This window comes from Salvelinus namaycush, chromosome 5 (assembly GCF_016432855.1).
Source record: "Salvelinus namaycush isolate Seneca chromosome 5, SaNama_1.0, whole genome shotgun sequence".
NCBI classification, from domain to species: domain Eukaryota; kingdom Metazoa; phylum Chordata; class Actinopteri; order Salmoniformes; family Salmonidae; genus Salvelinus; species Salvelinus namaycush.
This window is the reverse complement of record NC_052311.1, coordinates 39,795,651-39,818,119: the sequence shown is the minus strand read 5'-3', so window position 1 is coordinate 39,818,119 and position 22,469 is coordinate 39,795,651. Positions and strand designations below refer to the sequence as shown.

Genomic DNA, 22,469 nt, shown 5'->3' with positions numbered 1-22,469 from the left:
ATTTGGTTTCTGTGCATTAGATAGCCTAATAAACAAGTAACCTTTAGAGTAGACTATATATTTGAATCAAGCAAGTTACAAACAATTTCAAAGTTTTAAATTACATTTATTAAAAAGGAACAACTCAGTGAACAAGAGGAAAATATTGTCAATATACAATATCACTTATGAACAAACGTACAACACTTTTTCACTGAACAGTGAAATATCATATTCTTACATTTGTACATGATGCTTTTTAAATCAGATGTTATTTTCTACTATAAACAAGATCCTTAAATAATGGATTGGTACTAACTGCTATAAATATTTGCCGTCCTTCTCAACTTTGTCCTAAAACAATTAAATGCCCTCGCAAGAAAGTGCAACATTTAAGTTATTGTAATTCAAATGAATGAAAAAATAGCAGTAAGTGTGATATTCAGTGTTTAAACACTTGACCTACATGGCTTGACAATGAATTGTTCATAACTGTTTTAAAGTGCAGCCGGCCTCTATTTGGGAAACATATTGGCTACCAATTAGCATATAAACAAAGAAATGCATTATCATCAGCTGTGATATTATACAATTCTGAAATCATACTGCCTATACTTTGTTCCATCTGAAACGAATAGACATTGTTGTAAAAGAAAAGGCTGTAATTTGAAACTTGTCTAGTCCTAATCTGATTTTTTTTAAATAAAAAAACAATTACATTTTCAATAACTTTAAAACATACATAAATAACTTTCGTTCCTTGGGGAAAACATAAATTACACAGAAATCTGTACAGGTAACCTGTAACCATTTCACAAAACATTGTGCCGTCTTTGCCATAGCCCCTATATGTGTCAAAATCTCAATTAATCATCTATTTTACTGGATTCTTGGTCGCTCTGATCATCCGTGAAGCATACATCTACGTCGCTGTCATTGTCGCTCTTTTGCTCTTGATCCTCGAATATGCCCTCGGTTTTGTCCTCAGCTTTTTTTATTGTTTGTCCAGGGTGCCTTGATTTGACATGACGCTCCAAATCCCTCCGGCGCACCAGTACCTTGCCACAGAACTCGCACCTGTACGGAGTGTTCCCCTCCGCGTGCAGACGGATGTGCTTATTCAGGTTGCTGGGGTCACCGAAGGGCCGAAAACAAACTTTGCACTTCAGTGGTTTGTACCCTGTGTGAGTTCTCATGTGGATCTTGAGTCCGTATTTCCGAGAGTACAGTTTACCACAGTAAAGACATAAGTGTCCCTTTTTGAGCTTCCCTGAGCCTGTGTTAGCAGTGGGCATAGAGTCGAGCCTGGCTCGGTTCTTTTCGACGGCTATTTCAGACAACTGTTGAGTGTGCATGGCTATCTCCCTGTCAATGTTGGTTATTGAACCCAGGTCTTGGTTGAGTGCAGGTGCGCCAAAGTAGGACATAGACTCCGGGTATTTTAGGAGATTGCTAAAATGGAATTTCAGTGGGTAGTAGGGTGAACTATAAAGCAGCTCGCCATTGTACACGGTGAATGGCATGAGGGGGATATTGCAATCTCCATTATATGGCTTGACGCCATCGAACTGAGGCAGAGAAAACCTCTCAATTTGGAATCCAGAGGACATCTGAGAGTAACGCGAGGGGGACAGTCCAGAGTGCATCCGGCTCTCCACGTGCTTGAAAGCCGATGTCTCCTCGAAATTAGGTATTAACGGAAAACCCCTGACGGCGTTTGCGCACGGGACCACGGGAGATGTGGAATCTAATGGATGGACGCACTTGGAGGGATGGCTTCCGGTTAAAGGTTCATTCAAGGCTCGCGTCGATTTCATGTTCCCCAGGAGTTTGCTGAAGCCTAGTCCATTATGCTTCCCATTAGTTTCCTCTCTGTAGACGTCAGCCGCGGGGACCTTGGATTGGCCCATGGGCTTGAATGCAGAGCGCACGCCTGGGTGGAACCCCATGTTGCTCAACATTGAAGACGTTGCGCCAAGGCCCATGAGATGTCCGTGGTTTCTGGCTGAGGTAACGCTCATGTCAAGTGCTCTGTCCTGCTCCTCAGAGCTGGGTTTCTTTGCTACCCCCGCTTTGTTGAGGAAGGGTGAGGAAGACACGGTCCGTCTGACAGAGTCTGAGATGGAGGTGTTGTGGCCGTTCCTGGGCGAGGCCGAGGTGTTGGGAATGTCCCCGGATTTGGGTGACCTGCTGAAGCTGTCTGTGCTCCTCGCCTGCTCGCTGTTCACAAAGCCCCGCCCGTTGCTCAAAGCGCAGTGGAAATGGACGTGGGCCTTGAGTGTGTTGGGATATTTAAATATTCTCCAGCAGTACCAGCAAATGTAGCGTTCTTCACCTGTAGAGAAGCAGAGAGACATGATGTTAATAGCGATGGGTTTCGATATTCGTTATTCTCCCCACTTCTGTCAATACAGCACGTTCAATCTTGAACATTTGTGTTACTACACATTTCTATCTATTGCTTTGTGAGTGTAGATGCCTATTATTGGGTGCTTTATGGCTGTTGTTCCATCTGCAGATGCTCCCAGTGGCCTATTAGAGTAACCTCAAACTCTACTGTTATTTTGTGCCACATGCAAATCTTTTCCGTTTCCTATTTAAATGTTTTGGATAAATCCCTTGAGATGAATCTACACGTTTCCAATGGGATTCAGGTTTTGAATAGGCGACAGAGTATATTAACCCTATCCACCTCATCAAAGTGAGCAATGACACAAGTTGAACAATAGGAGGTCAATTATATAGATGTAATGATTTTGTAATCCTTATAGGGCTGTTGTTTATCATCGCCATCAAAAGAGCAAACGCCCCGTCCAATCTGTCGCTCCGAAACCAATACGTTGAATAGGGGGACTTTCTCTGTGCTCTTTCCCGTAGAAGTGACAGCAGCTGTTGCTTGAAATCGCAAATCGCCATAGACAATAAGGCTGGCCCATCTGTTAACGCCAAATAATAGGACGCGTATGTCAAGGAGCGCACGGTGTATTGGCCAGAGAGCAGCAGAAAGTGCTTCGCCACAAATCAGGGCAATATACATCCCACATAAAAGTTAGCATTCATTAGGCAACAATACCTTATGTAGCCAGCTAATTTACCGTAAAGTACCTTTTTTGAATGAATTTTCTTTTGAATACATTAATATTAATGAGGCGATGACATTTGTTAACCTCTGTCCCCCCATGAATTACTATCGTCTGCTTTGAGGTTGTTAAAACACGCCTATCCCTGTTTTTAAATTGCGGGTTTATTCCATGTGCCTGTCACTGTAATTAGTGTAACAGTCGAATATAATTTTGGTAGGCTATATCTTGAAAATGATTGTCAGGCCCTCCATTTCTCATGCCCTATTTTTCTCAGACAGAGTAATTACACACACAAACATATTATAGATAGAACCAAATAGGGTTCATTAGTGGCACCCCTAAAGGTTATATATAGAATCCCTTAAGGGGGGGTACCATATATGCAACAACCATAGAACCCTTTTTCGTTCTATCCAGAACCTTTTTTTCTAAGAGTGCAGAAATAGATCGGTATTGGTATTTTGTATTTTATCAGGATCCCAATTAGCTGTTGCAAAAGCAGCAGCTACTCGAATATAGTCTAGGCATTATAATTTAATCTAAACACAGTTATTGTATTTTCCTGAGTAGGCGGCATCCGTTAGGTGTAATCTGATTAAAACCGGATTATTTTGCTGGTGATCATATGATTAGGCTTTAATTTGACAAGCCATGGCATCGATGCCACTGTTTGAATATCCAGATAATCTTTTTTTTTTTGGGGGGGGGGGGGGGGGGGGGGGCGTTATTATTATTGTTATTTTCTGTTTATTACACTAGCACAACGAAGCCTAGGTGGTGTTTAGGCCTATTGCTGGCTGTTTTACACATTTTTATTTTATTATTGAATTGTTTAACATGAAATTCTGTCAAGCCTATTTAGTTAACAAGACCATTTAACTTTTAATGTAAATAAAACCATCAAATGACCCCGGAATCGAAATGTATGCTCTAGGGATGCACATTTGTCGACCGTGAAAATATAGGACTACAACCTTTCCACAGAAATTGATTATAAAATAGCTGGACGCCAAGGTTTGGACAGTCACTTAACTGTGCAATGATGGAACTCACAAAATGTCAATTTCAGTAAGCAGCATCATCAGGCCTATACTGTAGCCTAATCCATTTCTATTAAAACTTTTGTTTGGACAATACCACATAATGATATATGTGGATTTCGATTGTGCATAAGCGTGTTGAACCAGCCGGGAAACAAATATCCATCATCTATTTTTGGCTACTTTTCTCATCGTTTTGTATGGTTATATTACAGGGTCATTCTACAGTTTTCTTACCTTTCTCGTCGTGTGTTGGAGTGGCAGTGGTAGGGATGTCGTACCACTGGGCCAGAGTGTTGGAGTACCACACACTCAGCTCCTCGCCTGCTGGGATCTCCGTCAGCACACGATAGAAAATCTAACGTAAAAGGGCAACGTTAGATACATGCAACTAACTGTTTCAGCTTGAGTTTTTTTTTTTAAATCAAATGACTTGAGCTTTATGCATTGTAAATAAAACACACTACTGACCTGCCCACCAGGTAGATCTGAGACAGCCTCCAAGTTCTGTTCTTGACTGTTTCTGGCTGCCCGGATACACCCAATCCAGTCTGGCACAGGGCAACCTGATTCATCCACGATTTCCCCCCTCAGCAGCCGAATCTAGATCCACAACATGGATGGTTCAACGTTAGAAATGATGCTAATAAGGCCTAACATGCGATAAAATCACAGCTCACTAAAAGGCCGGCAGCCGCAGCTTATAATAGTTTATGAATAAATCATAAACAGAGTTGCATATTTGACGTTGCGACGTCACGCTTGACTGCAATTGGAGCACTAAAATAACTTGGTGTTTCTTTTCTTATAGGCTTAGCACATGTAAATATTCAAGGATTTAGTTTTAGAAATATTGGTTTATGAAATATTGAATTAATTATTTGAAAATATGATTGTTATTATGCCCAATGGCTAAATGACAGGCTTACCTTGAGGTGTGCCAATGCGTTTAATGCGTCTTTATCCGCGATGTTAACCAGCGGTGATAATTTACCAGGGAGAATGACACATAATTGAGTTGATATGGGAAACGAATTTGAGAAGTGTCAATGGGTTTCTAAACTGTTCAAGCAAATTAAAGAATGAAGCGTGACATTTGACACGGAGATTGCACCTGATGCATCACATGAAGCCCGGGGCGATGCATTTAGCCGCATCAATCACAAACTAGGACAGCAGGGTGTAGGCCTTTTCCTATCTTAAAATGCAGTTATAATGTAGGGTACTTATCTATTGGTTTGTTAAGGATCATAAACTCACAAATAAACAATTAGCCTGTATAAAAAAAATGATGTTAAATTAATGAATAAACATTAAATGAAAATAGAAATAACCTCAATTTCTGGTAGTTCCATATTGTATTAATAACGATATGTTGCAATAATGTTAAATTAGATGTTCAATACATTTCTATAGGCTATATTTTAGTATTTCTCATCCATGTTCTTATTTTATAACTCGAGGCTGTGTTCTATGACTTAGCATCTTTCCATGGCCGGAGTGCATAAAAATTAAATTGTTCATTTGAATAACTTGCCTACTAGCCTGTGAAATTTAAAGTGGGCGAGGAAATGAAATCTCACATAGCACCCCAGGTCGCCCTATTAGGGCGGTTAAGTAAAGGCACAGAGTGACAAGTCGTCCCACTAATATTACTCAATTATTTCCAACCTGACAGCACGAGCCAATTAATGACCGAAGGCCCAATGAACTATGACAGGTCTGGTTCAAAAATGTTTTTTAAAAAGATCACTGTGTCCCCTTTACCTGCCCTGATAATTAAATGTAGGTCCTATATAAAGAAAATAATGTTTTCGAAATGCATCCATTATTCATATCAGTCTTATACATAAATAATAATTTGAGTATGAATATAGGCCTAAAGGTGATAATGATGATAATGGAATGATTTGTCATTAAAATAGGAGAATTACATTTTTTTATTCCGTTAGTTTGTAATTCAATTCTGCAAATAATCATCCTACAAAAAGTAGAATTGTAAAAAATGAATTGTTGCAGATAGAAATAATTAGGAATAAATCCTATTTCATGCCATAATAAAAACTGTGCTTACCTTTTTCTTGGTGACGACCTCTTTGCGATCAGTAACGTATTTCCCTAGTTTGAAGATACCCTGCACCGGTCCTATCCGCAGGCCGGTCGGGATGCTGCAGTCTGCAAACACACTGATAGTGGATGCCCGAGTTGCTTGCATGGCTGGCTCTGCGTGCAGTGGTTTGAGAACCATGAAGACCACGCAGTGACTGATTGAGACAAGAAGGAGTCAGAGAGATGAGGACAGGCCAATCTCCGCCCGCAAAGTGATGCGGTGGCGTATGTGATCCGGCTTTTCTAATGGAGCAGCAAGGTACCCCCTCGACACATTAACGCGCAAGGGCGAGCAGTATGCGCGCGATGTGAGAGAGTTTGCCTCTTTCGGCAGCTGTGGGGAGAAAACGGGCTGAGATGGTCACATGGAGACTTTCCCTCACCCTTGCACATAATGAATTGCTGAAAAACAGCCATCAGACAATGGGCCAGGCGACCTTCCCATCCCCAAAATCCAATTTGTCAAGGGCAAAGAAAAAAGAGTGCAGAATCAAAGGTCTGGAGCGACCATTAATCCTCAGCATGTGGCTTTGTACCCCAGACAGCTCCGATATTTTAACTGACAAATCCACTGTATAATTTCTCCATAAATTCTCCCCTTTTTATTGTTCCTTTACAAACCAGTTTTTGGAAATCAGTCACTACTTTAAATCTACTTGGCTGCGTTATTTTGGGTTTATACTTCAAAGCACTTTATTATCTCCGTTTGGCTGCATTGTGTGTCCCTAGTTTAACAAAAGGAGCAGGAATGCTTGGAAGACTTGTTAACTTCTATTGACTCCCGGCGTGTGCCGGGTTGAGATCGGGCAGGTACCAGAACCACTAGAAAAATAGCAACAGCTTTCAAAATAACCACCATCTTATCATTTCACACTTGTGGTTTTCTTGTCACGAATTCACTCCAGACGTTTTAATTCAGATGTGACATGGCACAACACAGAGCTTCATAACTTTAACTTTAAGTGGCCACAGTTTTGAGTTTGATCATTTAAATTTCATACAATAATTTATTTCAAATAAATCTTATTTCAATATGGTTTTTTTTGTTTTTTTTATTCATCCTTTATTTAAGCAGGGAAATTACGTTGAGACTGGTATCTCTTTTTCAAGTGAGCCCTGATATTTTAAGAGCATATTTTATATTTTACATTATTATATCATAATGTATATGTTTGTTATAAACTTCCATTTTGTTTTCTTTTTATTGATACATTCAAATACGAATCAATACATTAGGCAATAAACCATTTATTTATGCTGTGTTTTTCTTAGGCTACTATTTGTAAATACTCTAAATTAACTTTCATTGTTTTACGTGGGAAACTTCACTAGTTCTACTTATAAGCTACAATAGGCATGCCTATATTATGAAATACTAGTATACTAGGCTGGGTATAGGCCTACTCAGTATTTTGTACAGTCTAAATTCCATAGACGACATGTATACTTAATATCACAAAGTCAAGTTATGTGATCTCAAAAAAAAGTTAAATAAACCTCCAGTCGCTATTTCACCGCAGGTTTTAAAACTGCGATTGATCCCTTGATCATCTGTCGTGGAAGTCTCAACAGAGGGCGAGATAGTGAGAACAATAACCTGTGGGCGATAAATTCAGGCCATGAACATGTCCTGCTAACCTCTGCCCTGGCGACTCTGGGATGACACTGCGCCATAATTGAGGGGGGTGGAGATGGGGTCTCTCTCTAGGCACGTAAAGGTATCCCACTGCTCCATTCTGTAAGGCTTCTCTTCTCCCAGCTTCACGAGTCAACGAGCGTGAACGACACGCGAACAATTTCATCAATAGGCGTATGCAAAGTCCGGCTGTGCGGAGGGTTATTTATTAATGTTGCCATTTGTGACTGGTTCCCATCCACCCGGGAATAACGGGTCCGGTCTCCAAATCTCTCACACCAGTCGGGACGATTCTCATTCGCATCCTGTGGCTCAACGTCGAAGTTCTCAAAGTGAAATTAATTATTCTCAGAGGGGGAACGGGAGACATTTCCTTTCTGTTTGCTAACCCTCGAAAAGTAAGGGTGAATCCCATTCCAATGCGCGCACTGAAGCACAGTGAACAGTCAAAGGCGAGGTGTCAGAAGTGAAAGCAGTGTTCGAAACAAATGGGATGGAAAATTAAATGAAATTAAATAGCTTGACAGGCGGTATTGTCCTCCTCTTTTTAAACGACACATTAATTACATGGTCTCAGCTTTATTCGAGAACAGTATTGCGGAGTCAATCACAATATTCCACAAAACCTTACTCTCTTAACTAACTTCGCATCTCTTTAATGATTTTAAATAACGACCACTGAATAATTGGAACTTGAGCGGAGGGAGACGTTTTTATAGGAGTTGGCCTATTTCGCTTTGCCCGGGACCTCCAGATTAGAGTGCCAGCACTTCAATTTTACAATCCCATCGTAATGTGGGGTTTTGATTTAACAGGTTGGCCCTTAATTAATGAGCCATGAATGTAGAGGGATAACCAGTGTGTAAAGCAGCGCAGTTACGGGGACCAATGCCCCACCAGGGAACTCAATTCATGCTCCTTAACTACCCGAGAGTGCCAAGGGTTCAACACACATTCTTCTGGACCGGTTACAATATAATTTCAGTCCCACCGGGCTCCCAGGGAAAATAAGTAGACCATAAACTTAGCTCAGGCCTTTTCAAATGACCAAATCATTGTTCCATTTAAACTTAGCCTGGTAGGTAATTTTTTCCCATGTATAATCATGTGTTGGGTAGAGGGGGTAGCATTGCATCTTAAGCACAATGATTATTATATTTTGTTATTTAACCTTCATTTAGATTGTCTCTTTGATGCTTATTGCTTTTACGTTAGCATGTTCAGTGTGATAAAGTGCAAAGACAAGACAAAGTTTCATACTTCATACCATCATCAGTGTCACATTATTGGCCCCATGTTCGGCTAACTGACATAATGACATTTTGTGAAATATAGTGTTATTCTGGTACTTTTCCCCCCTTCATTTTTTGTGTAGCATGGACCAGGAGTGTGACGCACCACACAAATCTGAGGGGGCACAATTTAAGTATGTGAGGATGGCTGGGGGGTGGTTCGAAGGAGGGCTAGGCCTCATCCATAAAGTGGAGATTTTTGCATTTTCAAACACCTGAAACACATTTTCCTGCAATCTAGAGCCATAATAATTATGCTTAATTCTTCTTCATATCTAAGCATACCTCTTGAGAAACAAAATATGGTTATCTGCATCTCTGCTAAAAATCTGGGTAAAATATTGAAATCTACTTAACAGCTTTCATTTAACAGCTTTCAATTAGCTTTCAATTAACAACTTGTTTATTCAGAACATTTAGTAATTGGTTGCTTTACCAAAGTCTTCCAACCTTGGGAACCTATCTGGGCTAGCTAAGGCCAACTTCATAAAATTGCTAGGTGGCTAGTAAAATTACATATATATAAATATATATATACAGTACCAGTCAAAGTGTGGACACACCTAATCATTCTAGAGTTTTTCTTTATTTTTACTACTTTCTACATTGCAGAATAATACTGAAGACATCAAAACTATTAAATGACACATATAGAATCATGTAGATAACCCCAAAAAGTGTTAAACAAATCAAAATATATTTTATATTTCAGATTGTTCAAAGTAGTCACCTCTTGCCTTGATGACAGCTTTGCACACTCTTGGTATTCTCTCAACCAGCTTCTTGAGGAAGTCACCTGGACTGCTTTTCAATTAACAGGTGTGCCTTGTTATAAGTTAAATAGTGGACTTTCTTTTGTTCTTAATGTGTTAGAGCCAATCAGTTGTGTTGTGACAAGGTAGGGTTGGTATAGAGAAGATAACCATATTTGGTAAAATACCTAGTCCATATTATGGCAAGAACAGCTCAAATAAGCAAAGAGAAATGACAGTCTATCATTACTTTCAGACATAAAGGTCAGTCAATATGGAAAGTTTCAAGAACTTTGAAAGTTTCTTACAGTGCAGTCGCAAAAACAATCAAGCGCTATGATGAAAGTGTCTCTAATGAGCACCGCCACAGGAAAGGAATACTCAGAGTTACTTCTTCTGCAGAGGATAAGTTCATTAGAGGTACCAACCTCAGAAATTGCAGCCCAAATAAATGCTTCACAGAGTTCAAGTAACAGAAACATCTCAACATCAACTGTTCAGAGGAGACTGCGTGAATCAGGCCTTCGTGGTCGAAGCACTGCAAAGAAATCACTACTAAAGGACACCAACAAGAAGAAGAGACTTGCTTGGGCCAATAAACACGAGCAATGGACATTAGGCCGGTGGAAATCTGTCCTTTGGTCTGATGTCCAAATTTGAGATTTCTCGTTCCAGCCGCCGTGTCTTTGTGAGACGCAGAGTAGGTAAACAGATGATCTCCGCATGTGTGGTTCCCAACGTGAAGCATGGAGGAGGAGGTGTGATGATATGGGGGTGCTTTACTGGTGACACAGAGATTTATTTAGAATTCAAGGCACACTTAACCAGCATGGCTATCACAGCAATCTGCAGTGATACACCATCCCATCTGATTTGAGCTTAGTGGGACTATCATTTGTTTTTCAACTGGACAATGACCCAACCCACCTCCAGACTGTGTAAGGGCTATTATACCAAGCAGGGGAGTGATGGAATGCTGTATCACATGACCTGGCCTCCACAATCACCTGACCTGAAACCAAATTGAGATGGTTTGGGATGAGTTGGACCGCAGAGTGAAGGAAAAGCAGCCAACAAGTGCTCAGCATATGTGGGAACTCCTTCAAGACTGTTGGAAAAGCATTCCAGGCGAAGCTGGTTGAGAGAAGGCCAAGAGTGTGCAAAGCTATCATCAATGCAAAGGGTGGCTACTTTGAATAATCTAAACTATATTTTGATTTGTTTAACACTTTTTTGGTTACTACATGATTCCATATGTGTTATTTTATAGTTTTGCTATCTTTACTATTAATTTAAAATGTAGAAGAAATAGTAAAAATAAAGAAAAACCCTTGAATGGGTAGTTGTATCCAAATCCAAAATATATATATATTAATTTATTTATTTATTTGTAATGTTTAAACAGAACAAATCTGAGGGGGCACGTGCCCCTGTGGCCCCTATGGGCAGGACACCTCTGGCATGGACTATAGCCAGGTCCACTGGAGGAACAAGTGCATTTTCATAAAGAGCATGCCTTAAAGAATGAGACCCAAAGAGCAACGTATTTCCTTTAATAATTTCACACTTCAGACATAGCCTATCCTTTTTAATGATAATATTACCATGATTATGTTTTTCACTTTTAGGAAATTCCACAGGCTTTATTTAAATTTACTTTTCCATCTAAAACGTGGAAAATGCATGCTGCACAAAGGGTGGACCAGTTGCTTTGCAGATAGGTGATGCGGGACATACTGACTCGGATTTTAACCCAGACTAATATTCAAAATCGCATTAAAGAGTGGCGAAATAAGTGGCAACTGATTCGACGCTGTTCATGCGTGCTCTCATTTTTAAATGCTCCCTTTTTAGAGGAGGGCTGCTCCATTTCAGCATTCAATATACTCAACGGAGTTTGCGCCGGGTTTTGAACCACATTCCCCTGACTTTAACTCACTTGTCTCGGTTGAGGAGACCCGGATAATGGGGTGTAAAGTTGTTTGAATTGAAAATTTGTTTCGGTGTACCTTATAAATTCATACCTTTTCTCACTCGACCGCCTCAGAATGAAACTGTCACTCTATTCGATTTTCTCTGCTGTCGAGCGCATTTAGCACGAGCTCTATTTGTGAAGTTTATTCCGAGGCAAATGTATTCAGGGAGCGCTCGAGATGAATAGCGCGGCGTGTCAGCCGCCCCTAATTGGGATTAAGGCACGTAAAACATTCAAAAATGACAGAAATTCACAGGTTTCAAAGAAGTCAAACGTTTGTCCTTCCAGCGCACTCAGAGCTTTATGTTTAGGCAATAATTACGAAATATTTTGTGGCATTTTTGAATGTTTTGTGTGGAATTGCCTATGTTGCGTATGCACGTTTTTCGCTGGATGCATGATGTGTAATGCGTGTTTTAGCCTTCTTGCTTCTCGCATGCACTATATGTAAATCATTTGAATTAGACATGGGCTGCTTATCAAAGGTAGGACTAAAACACATGAATTTAAAAAAGTTGCACTCACTTGCTGCTGTCTGCTAATAAAAAAAATAACACCACAAATTATATTAGGAAAATAGTATGTTTCCATGTATATATTTTCAAGATTTTCTTATTGAGGAAATACTAAAGGCTCTCAATGAAGGTATAGAGGAAGTCAAAATAGTACCATATATTCTTGGAACTGTAAATCAACAAGGAATGTGCGTTTCAGTAGCCTACAGATATTATATGTTATTATTGTATTCTCATAGGCCTAATTGTTAGTTTAGTTTCCATAGGCCTACATTCGACTGATTTGACTGACATGAATTTCTTAATTTATCGTACAGGACTATTAACAACCGTTTTTATGTTGTGTCTTGTCAAGTTTATAGCCTAAATTAATTAATCAATAGAAAAATCCATGAAGTCAATTGTTAAGGCATCATTTGGGGAGAAATATGAGTATTTACACAAATATAAGTGGGATATTTATTTTTCATTCACAATGAGGACGATCTTCCTTGCTCGAGTAACAACTAGGCTACATTTTGATCAACGTCAATATAGCTTACCTTTTCTTTATTAAATGCATTAGGCCTACATAGAATGTTATATATTTCAGTTGAACATGCATGTGTCAATATAAGGGATGTAACAAGGCCTAATTTTAGGATACTTCAAGTATTTTGTCTACTTCAGAGAAATTCGATAAATGTCAAAGTGCTTTTGCTTTTATTTTTCTATTTTTCAGACATTTCTCAAAGCCGGTCAAATTCGGGGGACTTTATTCCAAGAGCATGATTTATAGGCCTATAACAAAGTTAGTGCAGGAACTTTGCATACGTATAGGCTACTTCAATTGACTAGATTTAGTCTACGTTTTCATTGCCATTCTACACAATAACTGTTTGTTAGTGGACTAATATTTATTTTATGCTATTTATACTGAACAAAGCTATAAAAACAACATGCAACAATTTAAAAGATTTTACTGAGTTATAGTTCATATAAGGAAATCAGTCAATTGAAATAAATGCATTAGGCCTTAATCTATGGATTTCACGTGAATGGGAATACAGATATGCATCTGTGTGGTCACAGAAACCTTTAAAAAGGTAGGGGCGTGAATCAGAAAACCAGTCAGTATCTGGTGTGACCACCATTTGCCTCATGCAGTGCTACACAGCTCCTTCGCATAGAGTTGATCAGGTTCTTGATTATTGCCTGTGGAATGTTGTCAAATTCCTCTTCAATAGCTGTGCGAAATTTCTGCATATTGGCGGGCACTGGAACAGGTTGTCTTAAACGTCAATCCAGAGCATCTCATACATGCTCAATGGTGACCTGCCTGGTGAGTATGCAGGCCATGGAAGAACTGGTACATTTTCAGCTTCGAGGAATTGTGTTCAGATCCTTGCACCATGCGACCATGTTTCATGGTGAAACATATGAGGTGATGGAGATGGATGAATGGCACGACATTGGGCCTCAGGATCTCGTCAGGGTATCTCTGTGCATTCAAATTGCCATCGATACAATGCAGTTGTGTTCGTTGTCCGTAGTTTATGCCTGCCCATACCATATCCCCACCGCCTTTGACATCATCAAACCGCTCTCCCACACGTCGCCATACACGTGATCTCTGGTTGTGAGGCGGGTTGGATGTACTGCCAAATTCTCTAAAACGACGGTTTGGCTTATGGTAGAGAAATTAACATTAAATTCTCTGGCAACAACTCTGGTGGACATTCCTGCAGTCAGCATGCCAAGCACGCTCCCTCAAATTTTGAGGCATCTGTGGCATCGTGCACATTTTAGAGTGGCCTTTTATTGCCCCCAGCACAAGGTACACCTGTGTAATGATCAGTTTCTTGATATGCCACACCTGTCAGGTGGATGGATTATCTTGGCAAAAGAGAAATGCTCTCTAACAGGGATGTAAACATATTTGAGCACAACATTTTTGAGAAATAAGCTTTTTGTGCATATGGAAAATATTTTATTTCAGCTCAGATAACATGGGACCAACACTATACATGTTGAGTTTATATTTTTGTTCAATATATATTCTGCCTGTTTAATATGTTCGATTTTCAGCAGACGATGGAATGTGCTTGACAGAACCATGGCTAACTCCGGTTTGTGCCTGCGCCACATCAACGCATCTCGACGCAGAGGTCACTCGCAGGCCTCTGGCTCTTTCTTATGTCTTAATTATATCGATAATACACTGCATCCCATCATTTTGATGAAGGCTATTGTTCGCTGTTTTTCTATTTCGCAAGTAGTCCTACAAGATCCGAGTCTCCTTTAGGTTGAATGCACATTAAGTAGCGAACAAAATATAATCTAATGACATGAATCAAGGCCAATCAAAGTCGAGAGAACGTCTGTCTGGCTCTTCCTCATTAGAGCGCGGGATTGACAGTTCTAGGTTCAAATAATCTCCCGTGCGCTTCTACCGAGAAACAGCAAGAGAGTGAGATTCCTGTATACTGGATATTAATTGCGCCCGTGTTTCGATAGGATGAGCTTGTGGAAATGATGACCCAGGGACATAGGCGGCTATTTATTAATTCGATATATGCCTACATTATCTCGTGCATGCTCCTGAATCATCCGGATAATTGCATTAAAATGATTTGAGCTGGATTGTAACCTATAGCCTACACATAGCCTACATTCGTATTTTACAAATGCATTTGCATCTTACTGTAGACCCAGCAGGTTTTTCTTTGCGCTTGATTACATATTAAGTAACATACCCCCAACTCTAAAATTGTATTTACAAAAATATAAATACAATTAGACCCTCCCCTAAGTCATCCAAAAATGCTACATATTTTCGTTCATGATTACAAGTCACTACATTCACAAACGGCGTCATAAAATACATCACATTGAGAGAACATAGCTGAGTATCAATTGACCTCAGCTACCACAGGCCTTGTTCTTCAGATAATTGGTATATTTTTTATCTAATGTATATTTTTCTGCAGAGAAACAGAATGAGAGAGATGCACTGAGAGGTAAGCACCATATATTATAGATTGTCTTCTATACCCATAGGCCTGAAAACCTTATTACCTTCTCAAAAATCTTCAACATTTTACATATTTTTCTATTTTGTATTTGACCTAAATTCATGGCAAAATACTCTTTATTATCCACAAACAGCAGCAAGTGTTTCTTTTCCTTCACTCCCACATGTATATTTTATAGGCTTCGGGGAATGGCAATGTCAAAACACTCCCTGTCAATGTAGGCCTGTAGCCAAATCAGCAATGGGCCTCAGTTTATCTTGAACACAACTAATAGTAGGTGAGTGAGGTCTTCCAGATCCACTGATGCGACAATTCAATTCAATAACACGAGAGCGCAGGTGCATTCGCATATATGACTAGAATCATGATACTATTCGGATATAGTACTACCGGTATTCTAATCTCAGTTGTGTGGATTGGTGTTGCATGACCTTTAGATGCTCCGATCTGCCTCATGTCCTCTGTGCTGTTGGTCCTCTCCATCATGGGACGCGGACTGTGTTTGGCATGTGCTGACGAGACCCAATCACTACCGATCAGTGGTAGATAGAAAAGGTGTGGATATGGATGGAATGGGGACATGGAACGCCTGTGTGCCATCGCTTCGCTGCAAGACCGAAGCTGTATGATGGCCCCTCGAGAGGATGTCAGGGTGAAGGACCCCTCAGGTGACTCTTCACTCATTCCTCACTTTACCTCTCCTTCACTCTCTTTTTGCTCTATTGCACCCTACCCCTCCACACGCTCATACAACCTGTAGGCCTAGTGTGCAGAGCAAGGACCACCACATATATTCAATGTGAGTGGGAGAACGAGTGTGAATTTGTGTAACATGGAATATGTGTAATTTAACCTCTCCATGGTACCATATTGATTGTGGTTTTCATTGTGCCTTAGGGTGATGTCACAAAAGCTTATATGGAAATGTGTTTCAGGATAACATTTTCTATGATTCATCGTGCACAAAAAACATTATGTAGCCTAATAACTAAACCAAACTAGACATAATGCAATGAAAGAAACAGCAGACACAGCAGGAATTGATTGCTGAGAGCTTTATTTGCTGCTTGTTGAGTAGCTGTGTAATGCACACAGAGGTTCTGAATATGTGGTTCAAAGGCACATCACAAGAGCCAAAAGGGTACTACTTGACTAGGTTGCAGGGTCATTCATGGTCTCATGTCTTGGTCAAAGGTCAGAGACCAGACATGAGCCGTTAGTGCAAAGCTCCAGGGGCGTGAGGGGTTAAGGGGTGAGAGGAAGTCACATGGTCATTCACGCCTATTCCTCGTCCGAGTCATCGGCAGCACCAGAGATTATGTAGGTTTGCTCCGTTGTGTCGCTTTCCAGTGTCTCATCCTCTGACTTAACTGTTCTAAGGGAAATTAAAAAATGAACTTGTTGAATAAGTTTCTTTACAAAGACACAATGTGAAGAACATGTTTTCTCCTCTGTGTTAAACTGTGTTAAACATTCTGACCTAACAATGTTCTGTCCTAACAATGGTCAATGTTAAGCCTACATTACTCTCATTATTGTTTAAGTGCAGGTTACTTTTACCTGATGAGCACCGTCCTCCTCTCAGTCATCTCCACTGCCTGCTCCTCGTGGGAGTACTCCATGGAGGCGCCGTACCCATGTTCACCTGCACCTTTTCCCATGCTTCCACCATTGCCTCCAGGACCCATTGCTCCAGCACCCATGCCTTTAGCACCATTGCCTATAGCACCAATTCCTCCACCCATTCCTCCAGCACCTGTGCTTCCAGCTCCTAGGCCTCCAGCACCCACGCCTTTGGCTCCAATTCCTCCACCCATTCCTCCACCACCCATGATTCCAGCTCCACCCCTGCCTCCAGGGCCATTGCTTCCTGCACCCATGCCTCCAGCTCCCATGCCTCCTGCACCCATCCCTCCACCTAAGCCTCCAGCTCCACCCATTCCTCCACCCATGCCTCCACCACTGCCTCCAGGTCCAATGCCTCTAGCCATGCCCACACTCATCCCAGCGCTCATGGAGCTCGAGCTGCTACTCATTATGGACATGTTCCCAACCATGGTTGTGAGTCGCAAGTCCTCTCCCTCAATCAGCTTCCTATGGAAACAGAGAAAAGCCGTATCAATGGATCAGAATCAAGAATATGACATTACCACCAATTCACTCTTCTAAAGGTTATTTACATGCTCTACATGATCCTATCTAAATCCATTGCACTAAACCTGGCACCACCTGAGTGGTACCTCACCTGTAAGTTGTGATCTCAATCTCCAGAGCCATCTTCATGTTCAGAAGGTCCTGGTATTCACGCAGGTGCAGAGCGATTTTTGACTTGGTGGATTTCAGCTCCTCCTTTAGGGCCTCAATTCTTGCCTGTGACGTCAAAAGAGCCAGCTTGAGTTTGCACCTTAGTAGGCTACAGATGAAAGGTTCAACACCAACCTTACATATGCAGCCTACTTGGATTTGAACTGTGTACAATCAATTCAGATATATTTAATGGTTGAGTTCTGTAGTAAACCGGACTGATCTAACATGCTCACCTGAAGGTCCTCCAGCTCTTTCTTGTACTTTTCCTGTGCTTCACGAATTTGTGCCTCCAGAGCCTCATTCTTGGTCTTCAGATCTTCCAGGCCACGCTCTTTGTTTAGGATCTTCAAACGGTTAGGAATAATACAATAATACAAATGCATTTTTCATTCATATTTTGATTGAGGAAAAATGTCCATTGCCATAGGCTACAACTCTTATTTAGATATAGCCTCGATAATAATAGTTCATGTGTCACATTTTACAACCATGTGGGAATATCTTTATCAAATAGCCTAACTTACATCCTTCTTGGCGCCAGCAACTTCTTCCCTGACACTTCGAACCATATCCACATGTTTTGTCGTCTTGTCGTTCAGGTCTTCAAATTTACTTTTATACCAGGAATCCATTTCCTAGAACATATAGGGGCCATGAAACACATATTCTGGGGTCATGAAACACATTCACATCTTGAAATGAATGACTGCTGTATGTATACACTCCAGTTAATTATAAATAGGCCTAGGCCTACCTGTAGATTTTTTGCCGCAATTTCGTCATACTGAGCTTGGATTTGTTTGAGAGCGCCTGAGAGGTCGGGGAGGTCATAAGCGCTCTGGGCTGAGGAATGGGCAGCATATATCATTTTCAGTAGCTCTTCAATTTCCTGAGAAAGAAAAAAGGTTCAATTAAGTCCAGTGTAATACTATTTTGGGGTTTATATGGTCCCACCACCATATAAAACTACTCTGGTCGTGGTGTTGATATTTTTGGAGTTAAAATGACACTAAATGGAGTAAATATCCAACTCTCACAGTTGCTTAAATTGAATTCCAATTGCCATTTAACCTTTTTCAGTGATGTTTTTAATCAACTCCCCTTGAATATTTCTTAATGTGTCACATTATGGTGGTTTGCAATATGATATCCAATCTCTGTTGGAAGCCAATTTGCAGGAATATATCCAGCACTTTTACATCACTCACAACTTCCATTTAAAATGCTTGTCAGAGTAGGAAAGAAAACAGGAATTACATGATTACATGAAGACTACCTACACCATGTAAACTATAACAACTATCTCACTAACAGTTGCTATAAATCCAACCACTTACAGATTGGATTTGTTAAGATAAATTTACGTTTGTTATCTTTGTGTAGCATAAGATTAAAAAAAACAATCAATGTACATGCAAAAACACATATTGAAACAATATAAAAAAAATCTACCTGCAACAGAGCATGCTGGGAAATATGACAGAGGCCCCTCCCACATCTGTGGATAACTCCATAGATTTAACTGCCTGTCTCTGGTTACTCTTAATGGAGTTAAAAGTACTCCATCCCAATGAACTCCAGTTATCAACACAGGAAGCATATCACTCTTGAGGGTTAAGATAACTCCTAAGAGTGAATTTAACCCACATTTCTTTTAACACTGTGATTACAACTATCCTTGATTTAATGTTTAGCATTTCGTCCATTAGCTAGAGTTGGTACAGGTCGGTCCAAATCAATCAGTGCACGCTATACGGGACCTACCGCTTTGTGCACCCTCTGAAGGAATTCAATCTCCACCTCCAACTGCTCCAGCTCTTTCTCCAGGGCGATGCGCTGAGAGGTGGCTCTGTCCACATCCTGAAAACCACATAGCGGCACACAATGGCGTCAATGGCACTTTAATGTTCATTAGGCAATTTTGCCTAAGACTATACAGTGATTAAACAACCTCTCACCGGACGGAATGCTTCTATCTCCATCTCGGCCCGCCTCCTCAGCTCAACTGCCTCCTCGTATTTGACTTTGGTTATCTCCAGTTGACCTGCCATGGCCTCTTTACCGGCTAAAGCTTGGTCCTGTAAACCAAAACACAGATGAACCTTTATTGGGGTATAAAGGTAACAAGCCGCTAATAAATTATAGGCTGTGTCAGCCGTGTCACCATATTGGACACATTCTAATTGTCGCTCTCTTTCATTCTTTCTCCCACTCCTCCTGTGTGTGTGTGATTTCTGTTTTCTGCGAGGTAAACAAGAAAAACAGGGATAGTGAAGACGTGTGGATTAAGCCATTCCGTCTCACCCGCTGCCTTCTCATCTGATCTGCAATCCTCTTCAGATCTCTCAGCTGATCCTCATAGAGTTTGCGCAGGCCCGACGGCTTCACGAACCGGTTCTGGATGCCGTCAATCTCCATCTCCAACAGCTTGTTCTGCTGCTCCAGGGACCGAACCTTTTTAAGAAAATGACAATGGCAGGGTATGAATTATCATCAAGTTCGCCAGGGCCCCCCACTTGAATATGCTCGCTGCCCAAATAAGTGGGAATAATGAGTGCCTCCGTCTCCACAGCCAGAAGGCGCGTTTCTCCACTGCAGGCCTGTATGGCACACTCAAGCAAGCGTAGTCTAATCAGACAAATTCCATCAAATAAACATTGTTCCTCTACGTTAAGGGCGGCAGAATATCGCACAGATGTTAAAGAATATTGGCAGAGTCACTGAGGCAATGTATCCGGCCAGAATCTACACACAATAGCATATGCATGTGTGAAGAACAGATATTTGCTATAGCTTACTAGAAAGTTGGCTCTCTCTAATATGAAAAGGCACAAAACAACAAGTTCATCCCCATATGTTGCGTGAAGTAGTCTGTGCACGCACACCTATCCAATAAACTGTTCGTGTGCACTAGCCTTGGCACCTTGTGTGTGAGCAAGCCTGGTGAGTGCTTACCTTCTCAATGTAAACAGCAAGTCTGTCGTTCAATACGACCATTTCCCGCCGCTCACCACTGCGCGTGCTGAGGAATTCTTTGTTCTCGGCAGCAGATGCGTCCAGGTCCACCGGGGCCCCATTGCCATAGCCCACACATGCCATGGTTCCCACATTCCCGCTAAAATGACAGACAGTTCAACACTCACCGCTTGACCTGGAGATAACTGACATCACTTTGTTATTCTGTGAACATCAAGACATAACGTAAACATTACATGTTTTAAAGGTTATTGTCACTTGCATGTCATATCACAGCCACATGGTTGATCGATGGCCTGTCAAATAATATTTTATTAATTTCCAGGTGCCACATTTGTTCCTACTCTGATGTCAGATGCAAAAAAAATGTTTTGGCTGCGCTGAAGAAGTCTATATCCGTCCGCTAACACAGGACTAGTAAAGGCCCAGTGCACTACTTCTGTGATTAAAAAAAAAAAACTACATGTATTTGTATTTGATTGTTTAATAGCATGTATAACTTGAGTCTGATAATTATCTGACACTTAATCTGATAGCCTAATACTTGCTTGATATAAAGTATGGTTTGCAGTTCCTTGAAATACTTTGCAAATGCAACTTATTTCTATGTGAAAATTGAAATGGTCTAATTCGTTTATTTTACTAGTCACGCTTATCCAGAGCAACTTACTATAGTGAGTGCATACCTATTCACACTTTTTTGTACTGGTCCCCCGTGGAAATCAAACCCACAGCCCTAACGTTGCAAGAACATGCTGTACCAACTGAGCCACATCATCACAAACCACTTGATGTCTCAATGTACTCAATTACTGTATTGTGCATTGTTTTCCTTCGTGGTGATAGAAAGTCTACAGGTACAAACCTAGATGACCAGCCAATACAGTAATGTACATTGACATTAACTGGTTTGTAAGGATGGTAATTTAATACGTCTCAAAAAGTGATTGTTTTCCATGTTATTTGATCAAGAAAACTATTTTATTTGATGTGGATGTTTTGTGCCTTTGCCCATAACTTTGCACCTTTTGATGTAAATGTTTGAGGACAGGGTTTTGTTCTTTATTGATTCCATTAGAATGACAATCGCAGAGAAAGGGAGAGGGCAACAACCCTTACAATTCCAACTGTTGAATCCTTCAAAATACTGTTCTTAATTATATATTAATTTGCTCCCATTGGAAACGGCAGGCTCTGGTCTATCTTGGGTTAGTTATAAAGATCTTTGGTATAGCCCTTGCAACTATGGTGGATGCAGAACCAGGCCAGCTCAGTACAGCTCAGCTTGGCTTAGTTGTGTGAAAAGGCTGTTAGTGTACTAGGTGGAGTGCGTGTCTTACCCAGCCATGCGGGCGTTGCGTGAGGTGGAGACGGTCCTTCTGCCCATGGTCTGGGCCTGCATTCTGCTGGCTCCGGCACTGCGCGAGTAGTTGGCTGACTGGTGGCGGTTAACTCTCAGGGTTGGGGGTGGGCTGGACACCCTAACCTGGTAGGAGGATGAGCTGCTGATGTCCTCAAAGTGGCGTCGGTAGGACGAAATCCTCTCAGGGCTGCAACTCATGTTGGCGGCTGCTCGGGTTTGCCTATGTCTGGGTTCTCTGGAGGTGGTCAGTCTTCACCTATGGGACCTCTGCTGCTTTTGTTGTACACTAGCTCCATCGCTGAGGCTCTTTATACTCCACATGGCCTGGCTTAGCCCAACCCAAAGATATGGCCTGGCCCAACCCATGAGCCAAGAACTCTGGAATCTCTAACCTCAGCACCACACTGGGCCAGACCTGCCACGACATT

The 22,469-nt window shown here is 41.1% G+C and overlaps 2 protein-coding genes across 2 annotated transcripts; both read right to left on the bottom strand.

The window, feature by feature from the left end:
• Nucleotides 1–845: 845 nt before the first annotated feature.
• Nucleotides 846–6,317, bottom strand: LOC120047534 (PR domain zinc finger protein 13-like). Its single transcript, XM_038993060.1, has 4 exons — nt 6,177–6,317; nt 4,574–4,705; nt 4,340–4,460; nt 846–2,314 (listed from the first exon to the last, which is right to left on the bottom strand). Exons 1-4 carry the CDS (start codon nt 6,315–6,317, stop codon nt 846–848), a joined length of 1,863 nt encoding a protein of 620 aa, XP_038848988.1.
• Nucleotides 6,318–16,951: 10,634 nt separating this feature from the next.
• LOC120047109 (glial fibrillary acidic protein-like) lies at nt 16,952–22,239 on the bottom strand. Its single transcript, XM_038992649.1, has 10 exons — nt 22,019–22,239; nt 20,658–20,817; nt 20,007–20,156; nt 19,661–19,780; nt 19,467–19,562; nt 18,457–18,591; nt 18,227–18,337; nt 17,936–18,046; nt 17,641–17,765; nt 16,952–17,489 (listed from the first exon to the last, which is right to left on the bottom strand). Exons 1-10 carry the CDS (start codon nt 22,237–22,239, stop codon nt 16,952–16,954), a joined length of 1,767 nt encoding a protein of 588 aa, XP_038848577.1.
• Nucleotides 22,240–22,469: the final 230 nt, after the last annotated feature.

Excerpts from the sequence above, each read along its gene's own strand:
- LOC120047534 (XM_038993060.1), bottom strand. The coding sequence starts at position 6,317 with ATGCAAGCAACTCGGGCATCCACTATCAGTGTGTTTGCAGACTGCAGC. Across the intron at positions 4,706-6,176 it reads AGGTCGTCACCAAGAAAAAG|ATTCGGCTGCTGAGGGGGGA; the intron begins GTAAGCACAGTT and ends TTGTGGATCTAG. Across the intron at positions 2,315-4,339 it reads TCCAACACACGACGAGAAAG|GTGAAGAACGCTACATTTGC; the intron begins GTAAGAAAACTG and ends GCTTCTCTACAG.
- LOC120047109 (XM_038992649.1), bottom strand. The coding sequence starts at position 22,239 with ATGAGTTGCAGCCCTGAGAGGATTTCGTCCTACCGACGCCACTTTGAG. Across the intron at positions 20,157-20,657 it reads TTGCTGTTTACATTGAGAAG|GTTCGGTCCCTGGAGCAGCA; the intron begins GTAAGCACTCAC and ends TTTCTTAAAAAG. Across the intron at positions 17,490-17,640 it reads ATTGAGATCACAACTTACAG|GAAGCTGATTGAGGGAGAGG; the intron begins GTGAGGTACCAC and ends CTGTTTCCATAG.